Raw genomic sequence first — 14,855 nt, 5'->3', positions numbered from 1 at the left:
GTGGCAATCCCTGACATCTCCAGATTTATGCCTGGATTGGCTCCTGCAAATAAGGGGTGGTTATCTGATGGTGGGAGGAGATTCACCATTGAAAACAATTGCATCAAACAGGGTGTTAATGTGTTCCAATATAGTTCAGACTCACTTAATATGTGAATCTATTGGAACACTGCTGAAAAGTGTTGTTATTATAAGGTGTTTATTGAATTGTACATGAGAGCATTTTATTTTGGGGAAAAAAATATACTTGTATTAAGTGGCATACACACATATGCTGCTCGTGCCCTGTGCATCCTCATTCAGTATTATTATGTCATACACACCACCGCTGTGCAAGAGTGATGTGTGAAGTGCACATGCACAGTGTACGTGCGTATGCTGCTGACACAATAACTTTATAGGACGCAATCAGTGTCGTGCACTGATAGGAGGCAGGTGAGGCAACGCCTCCCCTGGCCAATGTGGTGTATTACAGTCTTTTTAATTAAAAAAAAAAAAAAAAAAAAATTCAATTTTTTTTTTTTATTAAAAAGGTGACCCCCCCCTACACCCTCCACCAAATTCAGTAGTGCAGTGGAAAAAAAAACGTAATAAACTTATAATTCAATTACATTCATATTGCGCAAGAAGAGGCCAGCCAGCTACCCTTCCATTGCGCAATATGAATGTATTTGGTTGTATAGGCCGCTAGAGACTGCAACCCAGTGGTGACTAAGATCTATTGCAGTCTCTTGTGCGGCCCATACTGCTCCCACCGGAGGCTTGTCTCTTCAAGCCTCGGGAGCCCTGTCCGCCCCTCCTCAGCCAATCAGACATGAGCATTACTGTCGGGCGGGAATTTGAGAGGCGCGGATGCGTCGTCTCACGTGCGTCACTGCTGCCTGGCCTGCTTGGGACTCGGAGAGAAGTTGAAGAAAGAAGACCGGTCGGTGACTCACTGTCTGGAGTCAGCTGTCAGCACTGTGTGGAGTCGGACTCTGGACTCTGAGGACTCTGTCCGTTGTCGACTGAGGGACTGCACTCACTCTTCAGACTCAGATCGAGTAGTCTGTGAGTGTCAGCCTGTCAGGAAGAAGGAAGTCCTCAGGTGGAGCAGGAGCGGTGAGTTGTTTGTCACTCACGGTGGGGCGGGCTGGTGGACAGTCACTCAGGCGGCGGGCTGCGGCTCTCAGAGAGTCGAGACGAGTGAGACTCAGGCTGCTGCTGGTGGGGTGAGTGTCACGGTCGGTGACTGGGGTCAGACTCAGCCAGGCCTACAAATGTGCAAATCTATAAATGTTTTATATTTGCATCATTTATTTGTAGTAGTTCGTACTCGCTTTCTTGCTTATCTCTAATTGCGCAATTTTTGCCAGAAAGATTTGAAGATAAAAATAGACACCAATATTGTTGATTGCTGTGCAGGTTATCGGGCACCATTTGTTTCCCGGCCTGGAAGATGTGGGTGGGTGGGGGGTTTGTCAGTGCGGAAGGCTGATAGGGAGAACATTGAAGCCGAGGCCCTGGGGTCAGATCCATACACACGAGCTCCGGCTTCCTTGTTTTATATACCTGCTTAGCAAAACATCCCAGGAAGGCAGTGAGTGAGGGTGAACGGGCGTTATCTGGGCTGCTGCTGCAGGCTGCGCACACATCCTGCCGGTTCCTGACAGCGGGCTACCTCTGCACAGCACTCCCAGAACCCATTGTGTGCGAAGGGCTGGGTCACTCACTGCAGGTTCCTGCTGCCTGGCCTGGGCTCCTTACACTGACAGTAATATTTTAGTAGTAGTACTAATAATGCCAATCATAGTACTAGTAGTATCTAAGTAGGAATATAGTTGTCTGGATAGTTTGACTATCTCTTGTTATTTTACCATGTGCTGCTGTTCATACAAATAAAATGAAAACTATGCCCTGCTTCATGGTGTGATAAACTAATACATTCATTTAATGTTGATAACAAGGATACTGCCCTTATGTGCATGTGGGCAAATAAATAATTAGCACAAAGAACATCTATGGGTGCCAATTGTACAAATACATTATCTGTCATTGGTACCCTGAGCTTTTTAAGAATTTGCATATAGAGCACAATGGATGATAATGCCCTAGTAAGGTGCAGTTATAGGAACAATGTATTTGATATTCTAGATATGTACCATTTAACACGTATATAAATTATATTTTCCTTTTTTATTTATTTAGATACACATATATTATATTATAGGTAACATTAATTAAAATGGTAAACACACATGGAAAATGGGGGTGTATGTTTATAAATAATTATAGCTTTAATTGCCATATATTGACCTGATATTGCATAGATTATTTAATGAATGACTATGTATATTTAATAACAGTATATACGAATAGTGCAATGCAGAAAAGTGAAAGCTGATCTAGCCACATTTACACAGTGCTTTAATCAGGGGCAGAAAGAATGTAGGACACTAGGACAGCAGCCATGAATGTAGTGTTTGCTAAGTGGCTTTTACCAAAGGGTTACATCAGCTTTTCCTTTATGCTATGTGCTTTGGAGAACAGGGGCAGAATGGTCCCAGAAGAGATGGCTGCTATCTATCTGATTACAGGGCAGGTTAGTCTACTTATTTATGTCAGTATAATTAGTAATATTACCATGTGCTGCAGTGGATTCTGAAAATCGCAGCTTTGCTTGTGTATCTATCTGATTACAGGGCAGGTTAGTCTACTTATTTATGTTAGTAATATTACCATGTGCTGCACAGTGGATTCTGAAAATCACAGCTTTGCTTGTGTATCTATCTGATTACAGGGCAGGTTAGCAGGGCCGGATTGGCCTACCAGGATACCAGGAGATTTCCCGGTGGGCTGGAAAGCTACAATTTAAAGGGGTGATTAATGGATACAATTGGGTTGTAGGGCTGCTATATAACATCAATCTGATATTTGTATTTAATACAAAGAAATATAATTTAATTCTGAAACAATACTGGGAAAGGAGTGTCCCAGTAATCCCCTTTGAGAAAAATGGGGCATGTGCATTCTATCGACTTAACGGAAAATGGCTGGTCTTCATATTTTTCCAGGGCTGCTTTTTATTCCCAGTCCAGCCCTGCAGGTTAGTCTACTTATTTATGTCAGTATAATTAGTAATATTACCATGTGCTGCAGTGGATTCTGAAAATCACAGCTTTGCTTGTGTATTCACCTGAAGTGTTTCACGTCTAGGGTTGCCAGGTGTCCGTTATTAGACTGGACTGTCCGGTATTTCAGGCTACTGCCCGGTAATTTTATTTTTACAAAACCGGACATAGCCTTAGGTAGATTTCTTTATATTTTTTCACTATGATTGGTGCCGCTTTACTCAAGCCCAGCTCCTTGGCAGCCGCCTGCAGGCTGCAGCTCGTGCCCACTCAGACTCAGGCTCTGCTGATCGGATCATCTATCTGATCCTGACAGTGGTGTGTGGAGTAAAGTTGCGGTCGGACCCTCTGTCCTCCACTCTCCTTGCTGCCTGCCACCTGCTGTGTGTGTCTTCTGTTGGACTCGGATGTCGTCACGTGATCACACGGGTGACGTGACGTCACGATAGCAAGAAGACCCGCTCTCTCACTCAGTCAGTCGCTGTGCTGAGCCAGCAACAATCTAGAATAGTGCCCAGCCAAGGAAATAGACTGTCGGTGTGTGATTGAATAGTGCCACAAATTCCATAATCTATTGAAGCAGCTGCAGCCAGGGAATGTAAGACTTAGTTAACAAACATTACTAACTGTATTTGTGAGAGTGTGTGTGACTGTGCATGTGTGAGGCAGTCTGTGTATGTCTGATTGAATGTCTGTGACATAATGTGTTTAAAAATGATAGAAAGCTGTTTACCTTACTCGCTATTAAGGAAAATCAGACTAAAATGTTTTACCACATGAAAGAACAAAACAAAATACTTCTCAATTGTTTTGTTTTTAATCCTGTGAATGTGTGTATGTATATATGTGCATTTTTGAGTGTGCTTTCTTAGGCTGAGTGACAGCATGTGTGTGTACTTAGGTGTGAGAGACTATATATAAGCAGCCTTCACTGTGAAGCTTTAAGATTGTGTATGATATGACTGTGTGTAAATCTGACCGCATGCTACATGTGCATAAATAATTAGAAATAGTGCAGTTTCTAGCTTCTTCTTTAGTTTGAAAACACACAAACATATATATATATATGTGTGTGTCTTTATATATATATATATTTTCTTAGTAAATGTCACCGCAAACTAACCCCCCCCCCCCCCCCCCCCTCTCCTCTTGCAGTGTGCGTCTAACATTTTCTCTTGCAAGTGGTGAAACACTTCAGGTGAATACACGAGCAAAGCTGTGATTTTCAGAATTCCATTGGACAGTAGTGTCCTGTGTCTCTGTATTGAATATGTATTGCAATTAATATGCAGCTGTGTGCATTTGTGCAACCTGCTGTAGCTGTACGCCCCCTTCTTTTTCAAATTCTTTAAACTAAAGAAAGTCTGGCTAAACCGAGATTCTCACATTAACTCTGTCTTATTTGTACATTATTTACTACTTAGACATAAGATTAAAAAGAAAATCACAGTATTACAGTAATGTCACTTTTGTAATCTTATGTCTAAGTAGTAAATAATGCACAAATAAGACAGAGTTAATGTGAGAATCTCTGGTTAACCAGACTTTTTTTAGTTTAAAGAATTTGAAAAGGAAGGTGGTGTTGGAGGTGGAAAAATGATTCAACTGAGCTTTATTGCAGGTTTGGAGGGGAGGATATGTTGTTGGCAAATTATATATAATTATATATAATTGTATGCTCTAACCTTGCTACGGTTGGGAGGCCCAAAACCCCATGTCTGTTTGCTATAATTTCATGAGAGCATAAAGTGCTTTACAGGGTTTTGATTTTTACTTAGCAAATAAAGTTGAAGCCTATTTTATTATCTAATAAAAATGCTGCAGGGAGTGGTGACTATTATTGCACTCACCTATAGCTCCTGTCACTGAATATTACATTTGTTTTGGTGTAGTTTTACCTGGTTATTATGGGTGCTTTTATTTCTTTCTTATAGGGGTCTCAATTAAAAAAAGGTGATTCAGACAAGTAAATAATAATAATTATTGCAAAGACATACATATTACACCCTCATTTATAAAAGTATTATCATAGGGATCTGATTCCCCCCCCTTCATTTTTTAAATAAGGGAGTTTTAAGGAATTCCAAAAAGAATCTCTATACTTTTTGTATGGTTTGATTGAATGCATCACTAATTCATTCAGTAGATTAAACAAGGTCACTACATCCTTGGGATCACTGCACCCTCAGGAACACATTTAGCTTTTATTTTACCCTAGACCAAGTGTGTACTAAAGGGAAATCATGATCTACTACTAGTATCTCACTAGAATTTTGTGTCATTTTCCATTTTATTGTAAGCCAATAGTGAATAGTAGGGGCTCAACTTAAAGGGACAGTATTAGGGTTGCCACCTCGGCCATGTTCTCCTGGACACTTATGAGTTATACATGCTGCAGGGTGTGCAGGGAGCAACATGAATAGTGCTGTTCAGTGTCACTATTTGTGTGCTGTTTAGTGTTGGAATTCATATTCCTACCTGCACACCCTGCAGCATGTATAACTCACAAGTGTCCAGGAAAACAGGGCTGAGGAGGTCACCCTAGACAGTATACATCAATTTTAATCTCACTCTTTTTCTCTCTATCTATCTATCTCTCTCTATCTATCTCTCTCTCTATCTATCTATCTATCTCTCTATCTATCTCTGTCTCTCTGTCTCTCTGTCTCTCTCTATCTCTGTCTTTCTCTATCTCTGTCTTTCTCTATCTCTGTCTTTCTCTATCTCTGTCTTTCTCTATCTCTGTCTTTCTCTATCTCTGTCTTTCTCTATCTCTGTCTTTCTCTATCTCTGTCTTTCTCTATCTCTGTCTTTCTCTGTCTCTGTCTCTCTCTGTCTCTGTCTCTCTCTGTCTCTGTCTCTCTCTATCTCTGTCTCTCTCTATCTCTGTCTCTCTCTATCTCTGTCTCTCTCTATCTCTGTCTCTCTCTATCTCTGTCTCTCTCTATCTCTGTCTCTCTCTATCTCTGTCTCTCTCTGTCTCTGTCTTTCTCTGTCTCTGTCTCTGTCTCTCTCTGTCTCTCTCTATCTCTGTCTCTCTCTCTCTCTGTCTCTCTCTGTCTCTCTCTGTCTCTGTCTCTGTCTCTCTCTGTCTCTGTCTCTCTCTGTCTCTGTCTCTCTCTGTCTCTGTCTCTCTCTGTCTCTGTCTCTCTCTGTCTCTGTCTCTCTCTGTCTCTGTCTCTGTCTCTCTCTGTCTCTGTCTCTCTCTGTCTCTGTCTCTCTCTGTCTCTGTCTCTCTCTGTCTCTGTCTCTCTCTGTCTCTGTCTCTCTCTATCTCTGTCTCTCTCTATCTCTGTCTCTCTCTCTCTCTCCCTGTCTCTTCCACTCCCTCTGTCTCTCTCTCTTTCTCTATCCCTCTCTCTCTCTCCCTGTCTCTTCCACTCCCTCTGTCTCTCTCTCTTTCTCTATCCCTCTCTCTCTCTCCCTGTCTCTTCCACTCCCTCTGTCTCTCTCTCTTTCTCTATCCCTCTCTCTCTCTCTCCCTGTCTCTTCCACTCCCTCTGTCTCTCTCTCTCTCTCTCTCTCTCTCTTTCTCTATCCCTCCCTCTCTCTCCCTGTCTCTTCCACTCCCTCTGTCTCTCTCTCTTTCTCTATCCCTCTCTCTCTCTCCCTGTCTCTTCCACTCCCTCTGTCTCTCTCTCTTTCTCTATCCCTCTCTCTCTCTCCCTGTCTCTTCCACTCCCTCTGTCTCTCTCTCTTTCTCTATCCCTCTCTCTCTCTCTCTCTCCCTGTCTCTTCCACTCCCTCTGTCTCTCTCTCTTTCTCTATCCCTCTCTCTCTCTCCCTGTCTCTTCCACTCCCTCTGTCTCTCTCTCTCTCTCTTTCTCTATCCCTCTCTCTCTCTCCCTGTCTCTTCCACTCCCTCTGTCTCTCTCTCTCTCTTTCTCTATCCCTCTCTCTCTCTCCCTGTCTCTTCCACTCCCTCTGTCTGTCTCTCTCTCTCTTTCTCTATCCCTCTCTCTCTCTCTCCCTGTCTCTTCCACTCCCTCTGTCTCTCTCTCTCTTTCTCTATCCCTCTCTCTCTCTCTCTCTCTCCCTGTCTCTTCCACTCCCTCTGTCTCTCTCTCTCTTTCTCTATCCCTCTCTCTCTCTCTCCCTGTCTCCCCCCGAGTGCTTTTCTATGTTTCTGTCTACCTTTTATTTATTTAAATAATGAATTGATGGAGCCATCTGAGGATGTGGCTTTATTTAAAGGGGTGGGATCAAGCGCCCCACCATCTTTAAATTTCACCAGCCGCCACTGGATCAAGACATTTTTATATTTACTGAATAATGAAGGAATCTCTAAGCATAATTTGCAGCATTAAAGTAAAAAGTATGTTTCAAACATATTTTAATGGGCCTGGATTTCTAGATCTCATAATCGGAGCAAGCATTTTGTTATCTGGCAAGAGGTTCTGTTTACTAAGTTGACCAGTTTTCCAAGACACCATTTAAAGGGACATGAAACCCATATGTTTTCTTTCATGATTTAGAAAGAGCATGCAATTTTAAATAACTTTCCAATTTACATCTAATATCTAATTTTCTTCATTCTTTTGATATCCTTTGTTGAAAATCATATCTAAATATGCTCAGTAGCTGCTAATTGGTGGCTGCACATAGATACCATATGTGATTGGCTCACCCATGTGCATTGCTATTTCTTCAACAAAGGATATCTAAAGAATGAAGGCGTATCCTAGCCACTGCCTCACCAGCCTCTGATGTCACCGCACGTCACTGGAAGCAATATTGCTAATATAAATATATTGTAACAATGTTACTATTTAAAACTGAAATACACTCATGCACAACACAGGTTTGACTGTTGTATCACTTTAAAAACCCCACTAAATATTAAATAAATGACAAATACACAATAAAAAGAGATTAGGAGCTTCAGAAAGTGTGCACATAAAAATAATGTGCACGTTTTCATAAAAGTATTAGTACGTTTTTTTTTGTTTTTTTTAAATTACTTTATTTGAACCATGAAACTTTTAATGTCCTATTGTAAAGGACCCAGACAATATATGTGCTGAGGATTTATTATCTGTATCACTGTATCTGTATCACTGCTGGGTCATAATGTTTATATCTTTATTAGTGTCATTTACTTTCTAGGCACCACAAGACCACTGATATCTATCAGCTACTGATACCCAGAGAGCAGTTACCTCTGAGACCTGCTGCCAACATGGAGTCGCACGTGTCAGGTGAGTAAATAGTTTTATTAATATACGGATAATGTACTCAGGCAGGTAGATGATAAGACGTCATTGTATTCAGATCTGTGTTAGTAACAGCCTGTCATGTACTGGTCTCTCTCTTGCTCAGACCTGGCAGGGGAGATTGATTTTCTGCAGCTGAATCCTTGTTTACAAGGCTTTTCTATTGAGGATACTGCAGTGTTTGTATGTACAGTATAGGTGGTGCTTTAAAAACAGTCGAGCAGCTATTTCAAATAACAAAATAAAGATAAATGTCACTTTTTAACCATTTAATACACTCCAGCAGGTAAAATGTTTTTTGAGAACACATTAAATGGAGACTATTTTACAGTATAATGATATATTTGTTTTTAAAAGCCATGATCTAAACACACAGCTTAGAAAAAAAACTAGAACTATAAACAATGTAACATTTGAACTGAGCACAATTGAGTAAGACGTGTTAAAGGGTAAATTGAAACTATTCATTTCATAAATAAAAATTAGTGAGTGCACATGATCAGCACACGTGGTATTACTTTCCCTGTCCACCAGGGGGAGACAAAACACCCCTCCACTGGTGTTTTACTCCACTCCATACTCCTAGTAATCTCCTACTGGATTCATTTACTTTTTGCCTCCAATAGAAAAGGTAGCACCTATAAAGTGCTCTGATCTTCATGTCATTTGATTAGGGCTCTGATCTGAGACCCTTTAGCCCCCTGGACAGAGGGGATGGAAGAAGTTCCCCGAAATGTCAGTCTCCCCAGTAGAAATGCAGATTTATCTGCTCTGCTGCATCATTGGAATCCTTACAACTCTGCTGGCACTTCCTCAGATGGGCCCTTCTACTGAACTGCAGCAGTTGTGGTGGATGGTAAAGGAAGGTTCTACACAATTATCTTCCATGACCCACTGGCCATTCCCTAAACATCTACACAGTAGAGGAAAATGTATCAAGATTACAGGCTCACAAGTTCTCAAGTACAGAACCTGTCTGCAATTGCCACCAATCAGCAAGCGCTACCCAGGTGCTGGACCAAAAATGGGCCGGCTCCTAACCTTACATTCCTGCTTTTTCAAATAAAGATACCAAGAGAACAAAGAAAAATTGATAATTGGGGTAAATTTAGAAAGTTGCTTAAAATTGCATGCTCTGTTTGAACAATGAAAGAAAGAAATTTGGGTTTAGTGTCCCTTTAAACCAATATTCTGCCCCAACAATCTTCACATCTACTCCAAGGCAATAGATTTTGTGAATAAGTTTGTTCTGTGGGACGGTGTCGAATGCTTTGCTAAAGTCTCGATACGCTACATCTACAACTCTTTGTAAAGACTGAACAAAAGTAATCATTTAGACAGTTTGCTATTAGTTTATCTCCTTCCACTACTCTATCATCAATGTTGAGTCTTAGTTAGTTTTTCTCTTTTCACTGAAATATCTAAAAAAGGTTTTGTCACCGTTTTATACTGTTTGTGCAGTATTATATCTTCTGTATCAGCTTTAGCCTTTCTGATTAACTGCTTTGTCATCTTTTGTTTGGTTCTCCAATTTTCCTTATCCTCTTCTGAGCCAGTGAGTTTGTCTGTTTTGTCTTAGCTGCATGTGCTACTTCTCTAGAAAACCATATTGGTTTTCTTATACTTTTACAAACAATCCTAATACAGTGTTTAGTGGTATCTGGAATAGCATTCATAAAATGATCCCACTGTTCTTTTGCGCTCCTGTAATCTGCGCCATCCATTTTAGAGAATCGTTTAGGTATTTTCCCATGTAAGAAAAATCATCCTTCCTGAAGCCTATGTTTTACTATGGCTGCACAGTACCATAGCATGTATATTAGGCCAGTGGTGGGATTCAGCCTGTTCTCATCAGTTCTTAAGAACCTGTTCCTAAAATTTAGTGTATAGTTTCTGATTTATACAGAAGTTAGAGAACCTGTTACTAAAATTTCTGAATCCCACCACTGTATTAGACCATAGAGACTGGTTATCACTAGAGCCTAAGTTCTCACCCACAGACACTTCAATTACTATATCACTGTTAGTAAGTACTAAATCTAATATTGTTCCTTTACATGTAAGTTCTTTTACTAGTTGCTCAAGAGATTCTCCTTGTAAAGATTCCAGAATATATTTACTTCTAGTTAATTTGGCAAAAGGTACTTCCCAGTCTACATCAGACATATTAAAGTCCCCCCACTACTATAACATTACCTTTCATTGTAGTTTTGACAATTTAATCAGTTAATAGTTCATCCTGTAATGGAGGTCTATATACTACACCTGTTTCTTTCAGTTTCTATAGTTGCCCAAACACTTTCTACATTGTCATTGGTTTCTACAATTATATTTAATTTAACCAGGTATGACTGTTTCCCACTCCTTTGTCATTGTACCATGTCTCTGTTATAGCTACTAAATCCAACTTATCTTGAACCATTATTGTAGTAAGTTTAGGTATTTTATTTACTAAACTGCAAGCATTTGTGCACATTGCACGAAGAACATTACTAGACCTTTTGTATGGTCAATACATCCCCTTCTTATATTATTCAAAGCCTTACTCATAAATTTAGTGTTTTTATCATTAAATAAACGAGAATGTAGGTTTGGCTGGCAGTTCTGTCTAGCTCTCGGGTACAGGTGAGTATTTTAACACTGTCCTCCTTCTCTAGTTTAAATTGCTCCAAAACTCTTGTCCATTTAAAACTCAAATGCAAACCATCCCTCTTATACAATCTATTATCATGCCAAACACAAAACCATATCCTCTCTCCCTGCACCACTTCCCTAACCAAGAGTTAAATTCTGTTATACGCTGTAATCTTCCTACTTCCTGTACGTACACAGGTAAACCAGCAGAAAATGTCACTAATGTAACCAAGAGTTAAATTCTGTTACACGCTGTAATCTTCCTACTTCCTGTACGTACACGGGTAAACCAACAGAAAGTGTCACTAATATAACCAAGAGTTAAATTCTGTTACACGCTGCATTCTTCCTACTTCCTGTACGTACACGGGTAAACCAGCAGAAAATGTCACTAATATAACCAAGAGTTAAATTCTGTTACACGCTGTAATCTTCCTACTTCCTGTACGTACACGGGTAAATCAACAGAAAATGTCACTAATGTAACCAAGAGTTAAATTCTGTTACACGCTGTAATCTTCCTACTTCCTGTACGTACACGGGTAAACCAGCAGAGAATGGGACTAATGTAACCAAGAGTTAAATTCTGTTACACGCTGTAATCTTCCTACTTCCTGTACGTACACGGGTAAATCAACAGAAAATGTCACTAATGTAACCAAGAGTTAAATTCTGTTATACGCTGTATTCTTCCTACTTCCTGTACGTACACGGGTAAACCAGCAGAGAATGGGACTAATGTAACCAAGAGTTAAATTCTGTTACACGCTGTAATCTTCCTACTTCCTGTACGTACACGGGTAAATCAACAGAAAATGTCACTAATGTAACCAAGAGTTAAATTCTGTTACACGCTGTAATCTTCCTACTTCCTGTACGTACACGGGTAAACCAGCAGAAAGTGTCACTAAAGTAACCAAGAGTTAAATTCTGTTACACGCTGCATTCTTCCTACTTCCTGTTGTACACAGGTAAACCAACAGAAAGTGTCACTAATGTAACCAAGAGTTAAATTCTGTTACACGCTGCATTCTTCCTACTTCCTGTTGTACACAGGTAAACCAACAGAAAGTGTCACTAATGTAACCAAGAGTTAAATTCTGTTACACACTGTATTCTTCCTACTTCCTGTACGTACACGGGTAAACCAACAGAAAATGTCACTAATGTAACCAAGAGTTAAATTCTGTTATACGCTGTATTCTTCCTACTTCCTGTACGTACACGGGTAAACCAGCAGAGAATGGGACTAATGTAACCAAGAGTTAAATTCTGTTACACGCTGTAATCTTCCTACTTCCTGTACGTACACGGGTAAATCAACAGAAAATGTCACTAATGTAACCAAGAGTTAAATTCTGTTATACGCTGTATTCTTCCTACTTCCTGTACGTACACGGGTAAACCAGCAGAGAATGGGACTAATGTAACCAAGAGTTAAATTCTGTTACACGCTGTAATCTTCCTACTTCCTGTACGTACACGGGTAAATCAACAGAAAATGTCACTAATGTAACCAAGAGTTAAATTCTGTTACACGCTGTAATCTTCCTACTTCCTGTACGTACACGGGTAAACCAGCAGAAAGTGTCACTAAAGTAACCAAGAGTTAAATTCTGTTACACGCTGCATTCTTCCTACTTCCTGTTGTACACAGGTAAACCAACAGAAAGTGTCACTAATGTAACCAAGAGTTAAATTCTGTTACACGCTGCATTCTTCCTACTTCCTGTTGTACACAGGTAAACCAACAGAAAGTGTCACTAATGTAACCAAGAGTTAAATTCTGTTACACACTGTATTCTTCCTACTTCCTGTACGTACACGGGTAAACCAACAGAAAATGTCACTAATGTAACCAAGAGTTAAATTCTGTTATACGCTGTATTCTTCCTACTTCCTGTACGTACACAGGTAAACCAGCAGCAAATGTCACTAATATAACCAAGAGTTAAATTCTGTTACACGCTGCATTCTTCCTACTTCCTGTTGTACACAGGTAAACCAGCAGAAAATGTCTCTAATGTAACCAAGAGTTAAATTCTGTTACACGCTGTATTCTTCCTATTTTCTGTACGTACACAGGTAAACCAACAGAAAATGTCACTAATATAACAAAGAGTTAAATTCTGTTATGCAGGTATGCCTCACTTTACAGCGCTTCTCTAATACATAGAAACATAGATATTGACGGCAGATAAGAGCCATAGGCCCAGCAAGTCTGCCCGACCTTACCTAACAGTATAAACTTATCTAGTTCGTAGGATAGCTCTATGCTTGTCCCATGCATTTTTAAAGTCCCCCACAGTGTTTGTTGCTACTACCTCTTGAGGAAGTTTATTCCATAAATCAATCACTCTTTCTGTAAAGAAGCTTCCTCAAATTACTCCTGAATCTACTACCCTTTAGCTTGAGCTCATGACCCCTTGTTCTTGAATTTTCCATTTTATGTAAAATACCCACAGCCTCAGTTTTACTAAACCCTTTAATGTACTTGAAAGTTGCTATCATATCGCCTCTTTCCCTTCTCTCCTCTAAGCTATACATATTTAGGTCATTGAGCCTATCCTGGTAAGTTTTATTTTTTAGACCATGTACCATTTTGGTAGCCCTCCTTTGCACAGATTCAAGTTTGTTAATATCCTTCTGAAGGTATGGCCTCCAGAACTGTACACACGCTTTTTGGAGCTGAAGTTAAACCTCCAATGATTTTGAAACAGTGCTGTAATCTTCGTGAGATTGTGAGAAAAGTGACTGGCACCATTTTGTTATGCACAGTTCACTCTGTTTACAGCATTACAGTGCAATCTGTGTCTCAGTGCTATAGTCTGGCAAATTTTACTACAGTAATTGTCACTATTTTACAGGAACAGTTTTTATTTAATACTGTGCTGTGAATAGTGTTAAAATAAACATAGCACTATTGTACCCCTAATATATGTTAGTTCAAACATGTTTTCAAGTTTTTAAACACACTGGCAAGTGAAAAGAAAGCTAAAACTGCCTTGTTTAATTTAAGGCGGTTTTCACTTTAGAGCAGGGTTCTGGTCCCTAACCCGCTGCATGAGCAGGGTATACCTGTACGCTGCACTCTTCCTACTTCCTGTATGTACACAGGTAAACCAGCAGAAAATGTCACTCGTATAACAAAGAGTAAAATTCTGTTCTACGCTGCATACTTCCTGTACATACACAGAAAAAGACAGATGCAGCCATACGATCTAAACAATTTCCCAGCTTTAAAAACTCCTTTTGCACCGCAAAAACATTATTGCTAGCCAGATCATTTGTACCCAGGTTAACAATTACATCTAACTCACCCTCTTTTCCAGCTGCCCTAACACTTCTTGATATACGAGTTAAATCTCTGAGCTATTTTTATCATCACCTATCTATACATTTCTAAAAATGATGTCACCTATTAACAATGTCTTACAGAAATGTACACTTGCAGCTCTTACCTTGGCTTTCTTGAATGCAAGTACTAGCAACTGTGCTCTCTCAGACCTCCCTGTTACACAGTCAGAAGTACTAGCAGCTGTGCTCTCTCAGACCTCCCTGTTGCATTGTCAGAAGTACTAGCAGCTGTGCTCTCTCAGACCTCCCTGTTACCCTGTCAGAAGTACTAGCAGCTGTGCTCTCTCAGACCTCCCTGTTACACAGTCAGAAGTACTAGCAGCTGTGCTCTCTCAGACCTCCCTGTTACACAGTCAGAAGTACTAGCAGCTGTGCTCTCTCAGACCTCCCTGTTACACAGTCAGAAGTACTAGCAGCTGTGCTCTCTCAGACCTCCCTGTTACACAGTCAGAAGTACTAGCAGCTGTGCTCTCTCAGACCTCCCTGTTGCATTGTCAGAAGTACTAGCAGCTGTGCTCTCTCAGACCTCCCTGTTACACTG

The 14,855-nt window shown here is 40.3% G+C and overlaps 1 protein-coding gene across 2 annotated transcripts in view; it reads left to right on the top strand.

Annotated features, from left to right (window-relative positions):
* LOC128659709 (gastrula zinc finger protein XlCGF8.2DB) overlaps positions 1-14,855 on the top strand; it is a 75,942-nt gene that overhangs the window by 48,467 nt on the left and 12,620 nt on the right. For both annotated transcript variants that reach the window (XM_053713280.1, XM_053713279.1), the window contains exon 2: positions 8,217-8,308. In XM_053713280.1, the coding sequence (XP_053569255.1) occupies positions 8,290-8,308 (19 nt within the window). In that variant the 5' untranslated portion in view covers positions 8,217-8,289. The remainder of the gene's footprint in view (positions 1-8,216; positions 8,309-14,855) is intronic.

Source organism: Bombina bombina, chromosome 5 (genome assembly GCF_027579735.1).
Source record: "Bombina bombina isolate aBomBom1 chromosome 5, aBomBom1.pri, whole genome shotgun sequence".
In the NCBI taxonomy this organism is placed as follows: domain Eukaryota; kingdom Metazoa; phylum Chordata; class Amphibia; order Anura; family Bombinatoridae; genus Bombina; species Bombina bombina.
Note: the sequence above shows the minus strand (reverse complement) of the source record. Positions and strands in the feature narration are given on the sequence as shown.